Source organism: Anopheles maculipalpis, chromosome 2RL (genome assembly GCF_943734695.1).
Source record: "Anopheles maculipalpis chromosome 2RL, idAnoMacuDA_375_x, whole genome shotgun sequence".
Taxonomy (NCBI): domain Eukaryota; kingdom Metazoa; phylum Arthropoda; class Insecta; order Diptera; family Culicidae; genus Anopheles; species Anopheles maculipalpis.
Window position 1 is genome coordinate 32,494,163 of NC_064871.1, and position 18,373 is coordinate 32,512,535.

General features: G+C 44.5%; 3 protein-coding genes across 12 annotated transcripts in view; 1 reads left to right on the forward strand and 2 right to left on the reverse strand.

Annotated features, from left to right (window-relative positions):
* The window catches only part of LOC126558283 (serine protease snake-like), a 483,926-nt gene that overhangs the window by 69,596 nt on the left and 395,957 nt on the right, over nt 1-18,373 (forward strand). The gene's annotated exons all lie outside the window — the stretch shown is intronic.
* LOC126559705 (ataxin-2 homolog) overlaps nt 1-18,373 on the reverse strand; it is a 111,423-nt gene that overhangs the window by 44,832 nt on the left and 48,218 nt on the right. The gene's annotated exons all lie outside the window — the stretch shown is intronic.
* LOC126556657 (RIMS-binding protein 2) overlaps nt 1-18,373 on the reverse strand; it is an 82,000-nt gene that overhangs the window by 20,128 nt on the left and 43,499 nt on the right. For 7 of the 10 annotated variants that reach the window (XM_050212061.1, XM_050212059.1, XM_050212060.1 and 4 more), the window contains exons 4-12: nt 16,840-17,385; nt 14,831-15,331; nt 7,585-8,125; nt 7,393-7,510; nt 7,152-7,303; nt 6,860-7,051; nt 798-988; nt 481-727; nt 232-392 (exon numbers count right to left, since the gene is read on the reverse strand). In XM_050212061.1, coding sequence (XP_050068018.1) covers nt 232-392; nt 481-727; nt 798-988; nt 6,860-7,051; nt 7,152-7,303; nt 7,393-7,510; nt 7,585-8,125; nt 14,831-15,331; nt 16,840-17,385 — 2,649 coding nt within the window. Of the gene's footprint in view, nt 1-231; nt 393-480; nt 728-797; nt 989-6,859; nt 7,052-7,151; nt 7,304-7,392; nt 7,511-7,584; nt 8,126-14,830; nt 15,332-16,839; nt 17,386-18,373 lie in introns of those variants that run through there. The other 3 variants (XM_050212065.1, XM_050212066.1, XM_050212063.1) reach the window with 2 other exon arrangements.

An 18,373-nucleotide genomic window follows, 5' to 3' on the forward strand; every position in this document is an offset into this window, starting at 1 on the left:
AAAGTGGAACACGCGTTGGAAACAAAACGGACAGATAAAGATAGAAACCAAGAGAGAGAGAGAGAGAGAGAGAAGAGTCAGAAAGTGAAGGAGGATAACATAAGAAACAAACAGAAAACCAAGGGGGGTGTGATGAGGAGGAGAAGGAGAGAGAGAGAAAGAGAAAGAGAGTGACGTGGTCAATGCAACGATCGCAGTGCAGTGAAGTGCGGCAGGGCGAACAAGCATTACCTGTGGTGGATCTGGCAGTCCTTTGGCTAGGGTGCGGAAGTCGGTGTACGCTCCGGGTGCTTCCTCTGGCGGTGGTCCGGCTGGTGGTGCCTGCTGCTGTCCCGGTGCTCTCAGATGTTTTGCTCGCACCGTGACACGATACTGTGTGCTTGGAGCTAGCCCTGATCGTAGCGCAGAAAATTAAAAAAATAGAAATATTATACTGGCGGCACACCTTACTTGGACATTGGCTGCTGTTGTCCAGCTTACCCGTGATGGTGTGCCTGTAGACGCCCGGCTTTACCGTTCGCACCTCAACGTTGTTCACGCAAACGACATGCTGATGATTGGAGTTCGCCGGTAGCCAGGAGATGATCGCACTGGAGCAGGTAATGTTCGTAGCCCGTACCGCCGATGGTCCAAGGTGTGCCGTGTCGCGGCCGATGATCATTGTGCAGGCAGCGTCACGCGATGTTCGCCGGTTTTGCGTCACACTGCGCACACTAATCCTATGTGGCTGTGGGATGAACGAGTTTTCGCAGTTAGCTACCTTTCCGTAGACAGTGTCGGTAAGTGTGGATACATACTCGGTTGGAATCTACGCCCTCTACGAGGGCGCGGGTGCGTTCAGTTGCCTTGACCGTCACCTTGAGCACACCGTCCACGTACACGTGGTAGCTCTCGATCTGATTGCACATCGGTGGATCCGGCTGGGACCAGCCGATCAGTACGCTCTTGTTTAGCTGCCGTTCCAGGGTTAGGTGCTTCGGTGCAGGAACTAACACGGAGAACATTAGTTCGGCGCTAGCTGCGGCAATGCGGGTTCGGCAAAGGACACGAGGGAAAGGGACAGAGACCGAGGACGATAGTGGAGTAGACAACCCTTCGCTCACGACAAACAAACGCAATAGATAGAACATTCATATCATACAGAGAGAGAGACACAAACACACACACACGGAGATAGAACGAGCAGATAGTAGATGCTCGTAGAGGGTTACATCGATTAGACAGTCAGTTATAGTGAATTGAAGGATGCTTGATAGAGATAAGGGTTAAGTAACGTAATAAACTATTTAGATCAGTGATGTCAAACTTAATTTGGATCATGTTTGTGACCTGCAAGTTTATCCTGACCATTTAATAGGCTACGAGATATATTGATGCCATGCAGTTGGATAGTCCTTGCAACGTGATTTGTTTGACATGTCTGATATAAATATGTAGAAGTACATATAATGCTATTACTACAGTTTTAACATCGAACATTGTGTTTGTTAGTGTATTTGAATTACTTCAACTAATTTCATTTTTTCCTTGAAGAATTTGCTGCAATAATCTACACCGTAGAGCTAATGTAAAGAATAGAGTGTGGAACAAGGTCCTCGGTAGAAGTGAAAGGCATTCGTTGTCGGATTTCTTTTAAGAGGTCTTCACGTCGAGGAATTTATAGCAAAATGTAAAGAGCAATGATTAACAATTGATTTAAATTGATGGGACATATTTTACACTTCCCTTTTCAATATCTACCCTAAACGTTAAGAAGAACAAATCCAATATCAATTTTGGTCAACTCACAAAAGCACTTTAAAAGCACCATTTTTCCCACAATGTCAGACGAAGTAATTTATTTGATATATTGCCCATCGTAACTGTCCCTCCATCGACTTGATCGATTCCCATACTGTAGCTGTAGCACTCCTGTATCCACCAAAACCGAACTAAACGATCGCCGGCCAAGAAATCCTTTATTTTCTACCCATTACACCCGGTTACACCGCGTAAACGAGCCGGGTGATCACATGGATTTCCGGTGTACTCGAAGATGCTTCTTCGACCCAGTCAACATACCAGTGAGTGTGTGTATGTGTGTGATGGTGCAAAAAGAAAAATTGAACACATTTCAAACCGCACCGTTCGGCTGGGACCAGTCCGGGGCTGGCAGGCTTAATGGTTCGACTCGCTCGCTGCTCTCGTACGTACCGCGATATATGGCCGGATGGCGTGTAACATGAAAAATGGTTATCTTCCAGCTAGTGGTGGGTGAACAACGCCAATCTATTTTGCATCGAGAGTATGTTTGTCAGCAGGATAAAGGGCCAAAATGGCAATTGGAGGTCGTCGCTCGATTGTCTCGTGATTTGTATAGTGTTTTTGCGACATATTTTTCGCTTCTTCTTTCGGCGTTTCGGTGTAGTATGATAGCTTTAATGTAAGATTTATTGCAAGCGTTCAAAAAGTATCACCAGCCCCAAAAGGTGATGCCAGTCGCCGGGTTGCGGTTTCCGAGTGCCATAGACTTTCATCACGCGTGAAACTCCCGTAAGTCATAAGGTCGGCCATATTGGAGACACCATATGGGCGGTGGTGCAATGTCGTTTGGTGGGTGACTTAAAAAAAAAATCTTCCCTGTGCTTTGCTTCCCTTCACCGTACTACGCGAGCGTAACATATTGTAGTCGCTAAGATAACGAGCAAAAACGGAGCCGAAGGATCTGGAGTAGAGTGCCGGTGGGAAGGGTGGTTTTGCTACTGTAGCGCGTCGCACACGTACATCATAGCGCACAATACATATGGAAGGAAATGGTGAGGAAAACCTATGCCAACCCATATCCTTACTACTCTACGTAGCAAAGAAGCGTACCGCAGGAGCAGTTGCAGAGTGAAACTGACAGGAAACATGCACTGACAACTAACACGCGATTTAGCCAAGTCCCGGTACACCCTATAGGAGTGGCTCAACAGTGACAAAAGATGTAAGGATGCGACTGCCAGAAGACAGCTGAGCCGGTAGTGACATGCCGATGGACATGGGGATGAAGTTTCTTTTTCTGCTTTCTGCACGAAAAAAAAAAACAGATCACCCCTTCTACAGCAAGATATCCAGCAGGCGAAAAAGAAAGAGAGATAGGGCTTTTGCATAACCCAAACAAGGACCAGCGAGTGCTTTAGAACATTTTATGCCTTTGAAAGAGTCGGAGTCGGTGTGTACAAGAGTGTAAAATTCCAATTATTTATCTGTCGCATTCAACACCTCCTTCGTTCAGTTACGGACGGATAGGAGTGAATCAGGGTATGAAGGTATCAGCGTGACCCTCACGGTACTGCCATGGATAGGCGTATACCGTATGCCACTGTGTGTTGTGTGAGGTCTCGAGGATTGCTTTCACAATGGAACGCTTGAATCAAATTAACGTTCGAAAACAGAATTGCAACGAATACAGAACCGAGTCATTTCCTTCTCGTGTCAAATATTGCACATCTTAACCGCAAAGAACGAGCTGTATGATGCATGGTACGTGGATGCATCAAGTAGGATATTGTTCTAATCCTTTATATGTGAACCGTTTGTTGACAGTACGAAGTGATTCGCACAAAAAAAAAAACGAAGAATGCATCCGTCGACGACAATGCATTTACTCAGTATAGCACTAATTTGTATAATTGTCCTGTATCTACTACCCAGAAGGTCACACGCGAACGCGGATTCGGTGTCTCGCGAAATAAAAGCACGCGAAACACCTACGAAAAAACAATAGCTTTTTGCAGTGCGGCACGATGAGGTGAGCATTTTTAAATATGTGGAAACGTCCACATGATCTTCCAATTGTTCCATCATCTGCACTGTATCTCCCACTCGAGGAGTGCAAAAAAAAAAGCGCTTGTACGAGACGGTGTGAGGCATCCGCAAGCTCACACAGCCTCTCCAACAGTGGGGTGGAGATTCTTCTGCAAAGTATGTCTGCCAGTAGAAACTATTTGTTCGGATTGTGTCACCATTCGCTTCTGGGCATAAAATCCCAAGAGGAAGATAGAAAGCGAGATAGTTGCCGCTTTGTCCTGTGTGCAGCAGATGTGACAGAGCCCCTTTGCTATTCACTGATACCGGTGGAAAGGAATCAGTTAAAACAGATTCGTTATTGCTGTGTGTAGTGCTTTTTCTTTGTTGTTGGCAATGACACACCGGCAAGGAACAAGTGTGAGTCTGATGACGTCCTGAGCGTCAGCATGTCACGTGGGATTTAAATTAATAAGAACACTTTGACATGGTTTCGTGTACGTGTGGAAACGAAGGTGAACTAGGTTTTTATCCGGAGGGCGAAACTTTTCAACCGGGATGACATAAAGCTTCCCACCGAGAACGCCCAACCCCCTCCCGGCCGGAGCTACCATTGACCAAGGCTATATCAAGGATAGTATGCAAGTATGCACCAGAAAACAGTCAGCAGCAGGCAAACCACACGTGGCGCACGTCGGTTACTCAACCGACGTCAGATTTCATTTTGTGGAATGTCGATACGGTAAATAAAAGCACGATAAAACTCTAACCGAAAGTGCATGGAAACTTTTGGTGCGAGTTTCGTTCGAAAAACATCGAATAAAATATTGCGCCCTGTCAGGTTCGCTAGAAACTATGATTTGTGCCAGTATTATTGGAAAACAGGTTCATCACGGAAACAAATTCGTTATAAGGCACAAAAAGGCACCGACAGACCGACCGACTGCGCTTTCCTTGGGGAAGTAACATTGTGTGACTTGAATGGTACTGCAAAAAAAATCGCCGACAAGGTTTCCCATCCAGAAAACCTTCTTTCAGCGTACGTCCTGGTACGAGGTTTGATGTAAGCAGAGTAAAGTTTTCCAAACTCAACTCGTCTGTCTGTTCGCTGCATTCTCTTGCATTGCCCTCTTCCACCAGTGACCAGCTATGTACGTCCTCTAAATGTCTCACAACTTCTTATGCAGTTTGAATGTGTTTGAATATTCATCTCGTATGCTTCTTACTTTTAGTTTTTGCTGTTTGTTGGAACTAAGCCAAATCCGAATCTACTTGGCGGCAAAAAATGGATCTAAAGATGAAATGCTTCCCAACATGCTAATAAATAAAACCAAAACTTAACTCCCATGTAAAATGTTGCGAGAATTTGAAAGTAAGGGCAAAGGGGAAAAGTGAACCTAGCCGAGAAGTCAACAGTTTACATTGTTTCCTTAAATTTCAACATACTGTTTGATGCACGTTTGATGCCAACAGCACACGCTGTTGGTTTGTTGGTTGGAAACGATCCGGGTGGAATTTGAAACCCGGTCCTGCCATTTGAATACCGGTGCCACTGTCGCCTCAATCACGTGGCCGTGTCAACAATAAAAAAAGTCTAAAAAATCAGCTTGTATTGAAACATCTCCTGACATTTAACAGTTCAAGTTGTGACGAAGTTTAAGTAAAATTATGCTTAATTTTATAATTTAAACTCATTTAAAGCTGTATTAAAGCTTTAAGCTTCTGTTCGCGGCAAAAAAGATCAACAAGTGACAAGGAAAAATAAATAAAAAAAACAGAGGTAGAAAGTTAAAAGAAAACTATGAAAAAAAAAACTTTGATCTCGCTTACTGACATTGGCAAACGGTGTGCGAATGACGTAAAGTGCTCACACGCAGGAAAATGTCCGACCATAAAGGCAGCAGGTTGTAAAAATGTTTGCCAAGTTTGAAATATGCAGAATATATTTTTCAGCACGATTTTCTTCTCGGAAAAGGGTAAAAGATTGTTGGAAATTGCACCGGAATGCAGACAGGGATTCTGCTATGCTGAAGAGGTTAGTTTTTTTTTGTACTAAATTCAAACCGTTTCCGATAAGACTTGCATTCCTGCTTTGTGCTCGGCAATAGTGTATTCAAAGGAATTTTTTTTAATTAGTTTGTTGTTCTACATCGCGGATAGAGTAAGAACTTTTTTTTTACTGTAGAATGAAGTAACGTAAAGAATGTAGGAGAATGAAATACGAAAATGATTTTAACGGCCAATCGAAGAGAAGTAAAGTTCTTCAGCCAAGTAACTGCTTTATGTGCAGCCAGTTTTGCTAGCCTGTTTTTGATTGTAACAACCTTTTTCCTAGAATATTACCAGCACCGTTTATGTTTCGTAAGTATGGAGAAATATTTCTTTTAGCGAAATTCATCTCCTGCTTGATGGGTAAAGTTGCCGGCACGTGTATTTGCTGTGGTGTGTGGTGTTTTGCGTTCCATTGCGTTCATTTGTGTGAGGAAAGTTTGTTGCAGTAGCAAAGTTTAAGGGTTGTGTATGGTTTTCCTTCTTTTTTTTCTACCTCTCTCTCTCTCTCTCTCTCTCTCTCTCTCTCTCTTTCTCGTACTGTTTCATGTAAGGAAAATTGCGCCCTAATCAAACAGTGTGCTATCCGGGTGAACTTTAACGTGTATGTCTTGTATATATTTGTTGCTTGCAGTGAGAATGGTATTATTTTCTACGAAATGTTTCATTTGAGTTGGCTAAACAAGCGTTCCGCTTTGATCGTTCGGTAAGGAAAAATGTTGATTTATATAGCCATAGCACACAAGGAGAGCTGTAGAAAAGTACATAAGTGCATATACATATAAACAAACAGAGAGAGAGGGAGAGCCGGACAGGAGGCAGACTATGCAGGCTATAATGCTACAGACGGGTGTCCAACAGTTGAAGGATAGGTGCACGGTAAGAAAAGTGGTACATCAAACAAGAGCACTAGGGCAGGAAAGAACGAATGTTGGGAAAGTGGAACCATAGAGCAGATGTCACGCTAGACGCGAAATCTGGGATCCTTTCGATCCGGGGAGAGTTAAAGCGAGAGTGCCAGAGTGGTTGTTGTGTGACCTACCTGTGTCGGCTTCATCATCCAAATCCTGACCTAGGTCGGTGTGTGTTTCGCTAATCCGTGCCAGGTCTTCCGATGTGTGCGGTATAAGCGGATTGTTCGAGGGAAGTGGAGCCGGATCTAGCGGGATCGGGGCATCGTCGGCATCGCGTAACGTTGACACTACCGCCTGATGGAACTCTAACAGGTCGTCACCTGGCGCGTGTGTGTAGTGTGGAGTATGGGTTTTTAGTACATCATTGAAGCTGATTTATCCTTGGATTTTGATGATCAGCTCTGAAACACGAACACTTACCTACTAGTCTCTGTACGAACGACGCTGGCACGAGACCTCGCCGGCCGTCTAACAGCTCCGCATCAAAGTATCCACCCTGCGGCTCTCCATTGCCCCAGACTAGTAAGTAATCACCTGCGCATAGCGCCAGCTCACCTTCGGAACCTTCCACACTGTACCAGTAGGGACGATATGGAATGGTTATTCGATTAGATAGTAAAGCTAGGGACGGTTTAACAGTACTGACTATCCCTATACTTACTCTGGTGGATCGTAGGAAAATCGTGCTATAAACACGCAACATCGGCCCTTGCCCGGTATGTCCAGCATGTCGACCTGAGGTTCTCCGGTACCGTTCAGTGTTAAACCGTGGGATCGTGCTAGATCGTCAAGAAAGATTGGAAGCTTGAGAAGGAAAACCGTAAAATCTTCCTAACTGACGTTGATCGCTTACCATCCAGTTCCATCCCGATGAGTGATCGGTTCTGGGTGTGCATGAAGGCAGGATTCACGCCATCGATTCCGGTATAGCTATCTAGGCCCCAGTTGGCGGGCGGAATGGGTGAGCAGGGTGTGCCGCCCCGTTGACCGTAGCGCGTCAGCAGGTCCAGCTCGTCCAGCGGTTTCATGTTGAGCTTCGAGCTGATGCCACCGGTACCGCTCAGCAGCGGATTGGTGTAGGTCGAGTAGGACGAGCTGGTGTTATAGTTGGTCAGATTGGTGCCGAGCGTGCTGGTGAGTGGGTTGTTCGAGGTAAGATTAAGTCCGGTACCCGTCCCCAGCCCGCTGCCCAGCCCGCTCAGCCCGGAAACGCCCGCCCCGGTGACGCCGGACGTTGTGCCGAGTACGCTCGCCAGTCCGCCGGTCGTGGCCGAATGCGTCGGGAACGTATACGATGAGGCGACCGGCGCAACGCTCAACCCGAGCGTGTAGCTAGCCGAACCCGACGGTATCGAGTGTATGTTGTGTAGCGACAGGACGGGCATGGTCGTACTCTACGCGGTGGTCGGAGCAATCGGAAGTGGTGAAGAAATAAGAGAGAAGAAAAGAAGAAAAGAAGATATAGACATAAGATGTTAACAAGCAAGGCAAGGTTTCGCTTTGCGAGTGGTGAGCCGTGCCGACGCACCCAGGTACGTTGTCGGTCGCCTTGTTGTGGCGCAAAAGGAATGCAGACGGCGCTTCGAACAAAAAAGAAGGAAAACTCTTCAATGCGGACAATGTCTGGCATCTGTACGCGCTATGCGACATACACGCTTTATTCGGGTATGTGCTATGTGATGATGATTATATACGATATGGGTTGAACATGAGATGGGTGGCGATATGCGATGAAATGAATGAAATGATATTCGGAGGCGAAAATAACCAAAAAAAAAAATAATAAAAGACCAAAATCCTGCTTAGTAAACCATACCAAACTACATTCCCCGTCGCATTGGGTGTGCTGACATAGAGCCAACACCTCTATCCCTTTCGCTCTCGAACAAATTCCCCAAACAGCCGGGGCAAATCAAAATGGTGCGCCGGTGACCGAACCACCGAATGAAGAGAAAAATTGGAAATAAAATGCGAGAAGATGCTCAACTGTGCGTCAAAACGGTCCAGCCCAAGGCCGATCCGGCCAAATAGGCAGAATTCAAATGAGGGTTTCGGGGGAAAAATTGTCATGAATATGGAAATGTGCTGGCGCTTGTGTGGCTCAAGGAAGGAATGACGGTGCCTCCGAATTCGGTACCAGTCAGACAAAACCGCTCAACCGCTCAAATATTTGCCATACAACGTGGCCTACGATTTGGTTCCATCGTGTGCTCGTGTGTCTGTATGTGCAAGTATTAGTGGCACCGGATCCCGTACGGCTCGAGATTAAAAATTCCAATGAATGAAGCTCCGGCTCGTCCGGTGTACAGATGAGTATCAATGCAAGCAAGGGTTAGCATTCTAGGCGGAACAGTGACGGTTGTTCGGTGATTATTTGAAACATAAATTCATAATGGAATTTGTGTACGGACGTTTTTTGCGAACGAATGCTAGAATTGGGGTGAATTGGTTTCGTTTCGTGGCTTGATCGATTAATGTACAATTGATAATGACAGTAATCCTCATTTTTTCGGCGAGTATTTTAGCTTTTTGCTATATTTGACACATATATTCAAAGTTGGTCCTGTGGTAAAATACAGAAATCAATATTTTAATGTCTCTGAGTTCGCTTCATTGTGGCGCATCGTTACTTCAGAAAGCTGTTATCTTTCAACGGTTTTGTTAAACCCGCAAACTTTGTAAATCTCGTCAGTTAAAATAAATATTGCACCTAACATTCAATAACACACGGCACACGTGTGGCAAAATTTGAAATCATGACTCCTGCTACGACACAATCAACCAACTTACTGCGTTGGATCAAATCGGCAATGCTTTTGGTTGGAAATATTTGTTTAACAAATATTTGACAGTATGTGCTTTGTGTCTACACCGTGGCACATTCCTCACGCTCCTCTCCATCACCTCGTTACGGTGTCCAACGGGTTCTTACACGGTTAGCAGGGTTCCTGATCCTTTTGGCAATGCCAGACATCCAGGAAAACACTCTCTTAACGATTTCCAGCAGCGCATCAGCGCACCGGTGGAAAATTCATCGCAATCACAAACCACTCACACGCTCGGTACACATGGAACACATGCACGCACGCACGCACTACCACCTTTCAACACGCTACGGTGCTTTGCTGGAAGTCTGGCCTCACCCGAAATGGTGGCAAAAAGAGCCGTACCGGCGGGGTTTTGGTTAATTAAATGTCGTTCAGAAGAACTACTCACAAAAGTGATGGCTCCACGTCGAAAGGTTGACTACTATTAGTGGCCGTTTTGTGTGTGTGTGTGAGTGTTCGGGAGTACACAATGCGTGAAACAGGCTTTGTGCGAAACAATTTCGTTCCGGCGCACGTGCTACACTTCGGACCGGACTGGTGGACTGCTCACAACTGAAAGGCTTTTTCGTTTTTAAACGATGCGAAAGAACGTTTGTAGCTTTTCTGCTTTTATCAACAAATCGAACACGTTTGGCCTCGTTTAGGCTGGTTCGTGAGCTGGTTTGAGCTTTTTCGGACGCTAGAAAGCGTGAAGCCGAAAAAAATTATATAAAGCCACAGCAGTATCTCTTCCTGAAAATGGTGTTGAGTGCCACTATGCCTAGGGAAGGCTTCAGTATGCAGAATCGAGAACGTGCGTCATAAAGTTAGTGGCACAGCGTGTATGTGTGAGCCTTTTAGCAGCATCACTTGTATGTACGCTTGTCTGGACTAGGTTTGCATACTACGACAGGCAAACTAGGACATCATAGTTGAGGTGCTGTGAGGAGCTACTTTTTCTTGATAGTAGTTTTTTAAAAGGGTTGCTGTTTTCTATCAATACTCCATAATGGTGAAAAATTGGAGCACAATTGTCCCAGCTTGTAGCACAAACTTTTAAGGAAAACTTTTGAACTAGCCATTAAGATTAGCTCATGTAGCATGACATCACATTTAATTGAAACGATATGCATTACTGTATGAGATTTCGGGACGGCGCATATCTCCCGTATCGAATCCAGTCTGGACCGCATGCGGGACTGACAATCCAGCAATCAAGGTGTAATCAACACAAGGAATGCTAGTAATGACAGGACAAGCCCATTCGTGAAGTCAAAGAAGAATATGCAGAAGATGATGATGAAGAAGAAGAATAAGAAGAAGAAGTTAAATACTTCTTTTCGTATAATTTCACAATTCTGCATTACTGATTTCATTACAGCTATCAAACTCTCCTCAACATCCTCAACTAAATTTCATTGCCAAAGATAGCGTGCTCTGCATTACTTTTCCCACATCTGCATGATTCTCAGCACCACCTTGCTTTTCCCCGAACAATTTTCCCGTCCTACCCCATCCCAGCACGATCAATAAATGGTCACAAATGGCTTGTCAAAAAGTCATAACCAGCATGTCCATTAAAAACTTAAGCACTGCCGGTGTGAAATCTTTATAGCAATCAGCGACTCATTAACTGCAGCAGAGCAGCTTTAATCGTTCGGCGGACGGTGTCGGATGGTGTGCTTAACAACCCTAAAATGGTTCGCTCGATCTTCCCGACACCTTCCAGTCTACGGTATGTTAGTGAACGGGTTTGAAAGGTTTAAAATCAGCACAAACAACTGCCCCCGCACTAACCACACATGTTTAAGTTTGCTGGCATCAAAAACTGGCAGCTGGATGATGCTCGATAGTAAAGTGGTTGTGGAATTGATGCGACATGTGACCAGAAACCGTTTGAATTTGTGCAAAACTGTTCCACACTGTCTAGAGAGAGAGGGAAAGAGCGATAGAGAGCATAGAAAATTCACACATAAATGAGACACGTACACAAAAAAGGGACAATAAATCCAACATTTATGGAATGACGATGGATCGTATCCCGTGTCCGGGTGAGCCCCCTGTGTACCGTTAGAGTGTGAGTGGCTTCACAGGCTGGACCAGTGTTGATAACGTTGCATTATTTGTGTGAGGTGTTGGGACGGGATTCACGATTGATATTGGGTAACACTTTGCCCTTCGACCATTCGAAAGCTGAATGGATCGGAAACAGCTTGAATGGGATGTTTTCATTTGTGTGGAGATTGTTGGTCGAAAGCTATTAGAAGTGGTGTGAACCCGAGACCTTGCGTGTTCCCCTAAGTGTGGCGTCTCTTAAGCAGCTGTTTGGATAGCCGAGCGCTAGAAAATGATTCAATATCTCAAGGTAGGACCAGTTTAGCGCTTATCCGATAGGGCAGAGAAAAGGACACATCACGACCACTGCAGCCAAATTGATCGAAGCATTTGGGCTGGTGAGATAGCGAAATGGTGGCCTGTTTTATTTTATTTTTTATTCACCCAACTCGATTGGCGTCAGTTCATATGCGGCCCGAGCACATGTGTTAAAGTTTCAAAGCGTCGTGGTGTGTGTGTGTATTTTTTGCAAAATAATGTCTCTGAATGACTGTGCGCCACTGTGGCTCCAATGCTACATCAACGCGCCGAACGGAAATATAAATCAAAGCGCTAGCGCTTCAAGCCGTACACAATAACAACAAACAATTTTTATCCCAACTTCAACGTACGTAGTAGCATTACAAGCGTCTCACAACCAAAGCGGTACAACAATGCGTGCAGATTGGTGGCAGCACGAACGATAGTACTTTAGTATCACGCTGGGGAAGAAAATTCGTTTGTATTCGGGTTAGGACACCAGCTGGAGCTGGTGGTTGGCGAATTGTTGCGAAATAGCGTCGGCATGCATTACAAATCATTACATTGTATCGTACATTGTGAGCGACTCGGTTTGGAGGCGGTTATTACATCATCCTATCTTTTAGGGCTAGCTGGCGTTTGTTGTGTGTGAGTGTGTGTTTGTATGCGTTGGAGAAGTATGAAAAACGATGTTGGCCTTGCGTTTTTTAGTGCTAATAGGAGCAGTAAGGATAGTAAGGTTTAACCTTGTAGGCATAGGGTACTGATATATCTAGAAACGGTTCATTTTCGACTGTGGTGTTTTGTGTGTGTGTGTTGACATTATTTTGGCACAATTTTCAAATAAAATTGGGCAAAAAAACACTAAACTTTCAGACAGACTGATTGTGCGTAGTGCTTTTTTGTTACAAGTCCGCTATTATCAACACAAAATTGATCCTTCGCTCACTTCATTTCACTTTGCGCCTTTAATTGAGACGAATGATGTAAACATGAGTCAGATTTTCCATCTAATAAACCAGCTTCAAGCGCCTTTTTACGGAATGCTTTAGCACAAAAAGACATGCTGTGCGAGCTGCTGCTAAGTGGCAACCGTTGGTTCAGGCAGCCGTAGGCATCGGGAGGCTGTTCGACTGTGTATACTCCCGTTTAAAGCTCGACCACTGCCGTTCGGATGCTCGTTCTATAATCAATTTTATTAGAGCTTCGCCATAATTGAAAGAAAGAAGGCGGTGAATAGTGGGTGCGTCTATTTGCCTTGTGTGGCTACCGCTGTTAAGGAAGGCATCTTTGCGGTTCACCAGCACAAAATGACCGACTGATGGAAGAACATCATAGCCCAACGAGGGCCGTACAGATGGCGCTGGGGCTGCTTTTTTCATTTGATGCTGTAAATGAATTTCTGCACTATGGTTTTAAAACCGACCGGGAGAGGAAAAATTAACGGAGCACAGGAGAGGAAAGAAAACCGGGCACGTACCTATTAAATGTATCCATCCCTCCGTAGTGGTGTTGTTTGTCGCATCGAGAATCATCGCGAGAAAAAAAAACTAAAACCACACCAACACCAGGCAATGTAAATGCGAAAGAAAAAGCGACCATCAGCAGACAAGTTCACCGGCACTGGGTAAAAGTGGGTGCCAGTAAATTGTTCTTTCGATGTTTGGATACTCGGGAGAAGTTTTTGATGTACATAAAAATATCGCCCCATCTTCCGAAAAAGTTATGGATGTGTTTTGTCATAAACAAAGCCGAGAGAAAAACGGACAGCACGGCAAACGGAACGGATTTTGTGGGGCGGTTTTGTTTGCTGTGACGTATTTTTGGTGCGGAGTGGTTTTGCAATTTTAGCAGGCTTTTTCTTCGGGGTTTTTTTGTTGTTGTTACAAAAACAATACCGCAAAAGATAAAACACAACACAATGGTAAGAGGAAAACCCAAATTTGTCGCTCATAGCTGCTGCCCTCAAACGGGGACCAGATGATAAAAGAAACGGAGAAAACCAAGGTATAAATGGTGGAAATGGAGATTCAGAACTGTGCCTCGATCTCTAGGTGGTACTGAACTTACTCAAACACTACGGCTTTGGTTTGGTTTTTGATTAGCTACGGGCATGCAATCGAAACGGGATAATGGGTTAACTAGTTCAAGTATACGGCTAAGCTACGGATCGATAACGTGTTAGTACTTCTTAGCAATTGGGAATGTTGAGATAGCGGGTTGAACAGGAGCTCACGCAAACTACTGCGCCGGATTTTTTTTAATTGTTGTGGATAGCGCGAACAGCAGCTAAGTTGGTCGAATGGTTTGGAATTTAAGTCAACTGGTGGATTTGAAAAAAGTCCGATTAAAAATTAAGTACCCTTGACGGCCGTTGTTTATGTTTTGTGGTAACATTGATAAGCAATTTTGTGTAATTTCTTATCACCAATCAAAGTGTGAACCACTGCCAGGTGTGAGTTAGGCTGTTGTGTTATGGATATGGAGGAATAATGGAATGGAAGTTTGAAACATTTGTGTTTTTTTTTTTGTTATTTTTGCTACGGTATTAAAATTAGTTAGGCTACGAGTGCACAGCAAAAGTGCGACAGCATGGAGATGCCTGGTTGTTTGTAGATAAAAATCAAATCATGGAGACGCCTGGTGTTTCAAATAGGAGACGCCTGGTGTTTCTGGTGGAGGCGCCTAGTCGTTTGAAGACGAAAGGATTCGTCTAGCAATGAGAAAAATCTGATTATTTCATAAACGATAGTGCCTTATTTGAAATTATTTGAAACATACAATAAAATGATATAGGATTTCGTGACACAGTGAAATGATTTGATGAAATGGTCATGCTTGGGGCATATGATTCAATTATGAAGATATGCTGATGAACTAACGAAGAATATAGACAAAAACAAAAAATACAACAAACAGACAGATTCTGTAAGGCACCTGGCAGAGAGGTGGCATGGTGGTGCTCATTGGATTTGCCCGGCTTGGCAGTGGCGAAACGTTGGCGTTGGTCGGGTAGTGATTCGTGCTGCTCCCACCGGTGGACGATGTGAGTGCGCTGTACTGTCCATCGGTCAGCGCATGGCTGCTGGTGCTGGAAGTGACACCCATCGAGCTGACGCCACCGGTGATGGAACTGATACCGGCGGTCATAGCCGAACTGATACCGCCGCCCGCTCCACCGCCACCGAGCCCGATCGAGTTCATACCGAGCGGGCCGGCAGTGGGCATGCTGGCACCCGTCAGCCCGGACAGACCGCTCAGCATGGCCGAGGTGGAAATCTGCGATGCGAGACTCGAAGGTGTCTGATGGAGGTGCGTTTGATGCGACGACAGTCCGAGGCTGGTCGAGACGCTCGTCAGCCCGCCGGAGCCCAGTGCCGAGGACATGATCGGTCCGGTTGTGCGTGGGTGCTCGAGCTCGGCCAGTATGCGATTGTCCTAAAACGAGCGATCAGGACAGGATATCAGTTGTCGGTTTCCGGTTGCCATTCCGTGCTCGTGCGTTCGTAGTGCGCGGGCCAGTAGTGGTCGCTTCGGACTTATGCTACGCCTCGATGGTAAAGGAGGCGACTTGGTTCTTGGTTTTTGTTTTCATCCGGCAAATCTGTGCGTGGTTCCACCGTTGCCCACAGCCAGGTCGTAATGGCGTGCGGGAAGCGCTAGGGACAACGTGGGACCGAAAACAAAACGAAGAATGCTTGGAAACATTCCATTTTTTTTAGCTTCCTATCGCTTCTGTACCATTGCAAACGAACGAACATGACGGATGTGAATCGCGAGAAATGAAATCAGTGTGAAGAAGAAACCAGATAAGAGAGTAACTGCACACTAAATTGAAAGCAGAAAAAGCTTTAAAAGTCGGTGTTTTTGAACATAAGTTGCCCATTTTTTAAAGTTGCTGTAAGTATTATGGTTATCGTAAGTGAATGAAATATTTGTTTTTTCCTCTAAACTATCTGCTATCTATTATAAACAATGAGCTATGTACAAAAACTGTTTAAACTATTCTATGCAACAGTGTTTGTGTTTCTTTGAATGACAATTGTATCAATTTAGTAATATTGAAACATTTAAAAGATGAATTATTTGTTTCAATTTAAAAAAGACATTCAAAAAACAAATGAAAACGAATTTTTTGTGTAAAAATCATGCTTTTCAGTTAGTTTTAAAATTAAACCATAAATTACTTTCATGTCTCTTTAACAATACACAGAACATTTAACCAAATTGTTAATAAAATCAATATCCTTTTATGACAAACACTATAGCGATCTTAACAATGCACGACTCTTGAAACAAAATTTATCCTACGTTGAAAAAGTTTAGAAAATTAAAGCACACAATTATTCTATTCACTATTCTATTCATCCACATTGGGAACTTTTTTTTCTATTCTATTCGAATGAATCATGTGTGAGGCAGAATTGCTGTTGTAGGCAATTCAAACCGATTCACGTTGGCAAAGTTGGGTACTTATGAAAAAATGCAACAAACAAAACTGGGAAATAAATATAAAAGTACCAAAAAACAAACAATACTGTATGCACTGGGTTCAAAAAAACGAAATATAAAGCTGTAGCACAGTTGGTGCTAGCAGCAGAACACCATAATCCTGCACGTTCGAGTTCTAGGAAACAGTAGACTGTTGTTGTTGTTAGCAAACGTAAAAAAGCAAATAAAATTGAACCAAACAACAAAGCACCAAAAAGTATAGAGTAGGCAGTGGGACTGATACAAACAAAACAAGAAAAATTAGGAAGATTTTCGCTCAGCAAAATAAAAAAGTTGTTTAAATCCAATCAGTAAACAACAGATCGTTTGCAAGAAACACGGAAAAAAGAAAAAGAAACCAACTGAAAGCAACAACTGACTGACAAAGAAGTGAAAATAACGAAAGAGCAACGTGAATGCAGTTTTGAGTTTGTTCTCTAGTTTAACACACATACATTAGCAATGGATAAACGTGCCTGTTCGATCTTTGCCATTATTCTATCAATCTCGGTCCCTTGCTGGTGTCCGGTCGGCGTTGGCGCCCAGGTGACGGTGCTGCCACCCGTGTTGCCCGTGCTGCCGCTCCCGATGCCACTGCTGCTGCTCATACCGATGCTTGTGCTGTGACCGATACCACCGATACCCATACCGTCCATGCCGCGGCCTCCTCCGCTCCCACCAACGCTTCCGCTGGTCGCACTACCATAGCCCGCTAGCGACCGCTCGAGGGCGCTAGTGTTGGTCGTGACCGAACTCGTGTGGCCGTAAGCGCTGCTGCCGATACTGTTGAGTGTTGCGCTGGCCGACGAAGGATTCATGGCGGTTGCGGTACTGCAGCTATTGCCTACGGTGCTCCGACCCGTCATACCGTCACCAATGCCACCGAGCATCGTACCGCTCGATCCGGTCGGGCCGGAACTGTGCGTACGGCCAGGTCGTGATTTAAGGGCAGCCGATAGTTCAAGCTGTAGCTCTTCGCATCGCACCGTTTCTAGTGCAGCCTGTCGTGTGGGAGGCGGCCATTTTAAATTTAAGTTTTTTTGTTTGACGTTTGGTTTTGTTCGGTCGTTCCATGGTGCCAATCGATTTCGGGAAGCAAATAGCAGCCAGCATCCACACAAAGGGGTTTTTTGGGGCAGGTTGTCGAAACGCAAAGAAATAGAACACAATTATGGTTGATTCTTTTGTTTGTTACTTTGGGCCAGCGTTAAGTTTGGCTATCGAAGTGGGATGGAGATCGTGGGGTTTTGAAGGATATACAGGTGTATGTATGCGTGTTTGTTAGGACGTGTTTGTGCTCATACATAGTATTAGTAGTAGTAGTTGTTGTTGTTATGTGTTCGTTTTCGTATGCTCGTAGGCATTTCTAGTGTGGACATCAAAACGATCAGAAACTGATTGGCGAGGAAAGTGTATTCGGATTTGGTTAATTGCTTGCAATTGCTAAGAGAGGTGATTTCTTTCACAAAAAGAGGAGATAAAAAAAACAAACACAGAAAGAGCGCTAGTGTCTCGCGGTACATTAAGTCTGTTTTTTTTGGATTTGCTGTTTGAGCTTGTACAAATAGTGAGTTAGAAAGGCGCACGCTTAGATAGAGAAAGCCACGACAACAAACAGTTTACATACGATACATGGGCAGATGCCCTTTAACTACAAAAACACATCTAAACAGTTGATGCCAGTCGCAGGCAGATCGAAGGATATACGTAAAAGCTGCATACCATAAATTACGAGAATGTTTACACATAATTAAAAGGAGCAGAATTATAGTCATTCCGGGCGCACATACCCTGCTAGCTACAGATGAAACACAACGGAAAAAGAAACGTTCAGTTTGTAGGAAAGCATCAGCAACAATAGCAACGACGAATTGATATTTACTTGTAAATGGAAAAGATTTATACGGCACGTGGAAAAGCTCTATGTCTACGAAAATTGTAGCGAAATAATTAGCCAGGTTTCTTTGGAAGCAATGAAAATTTCTACGG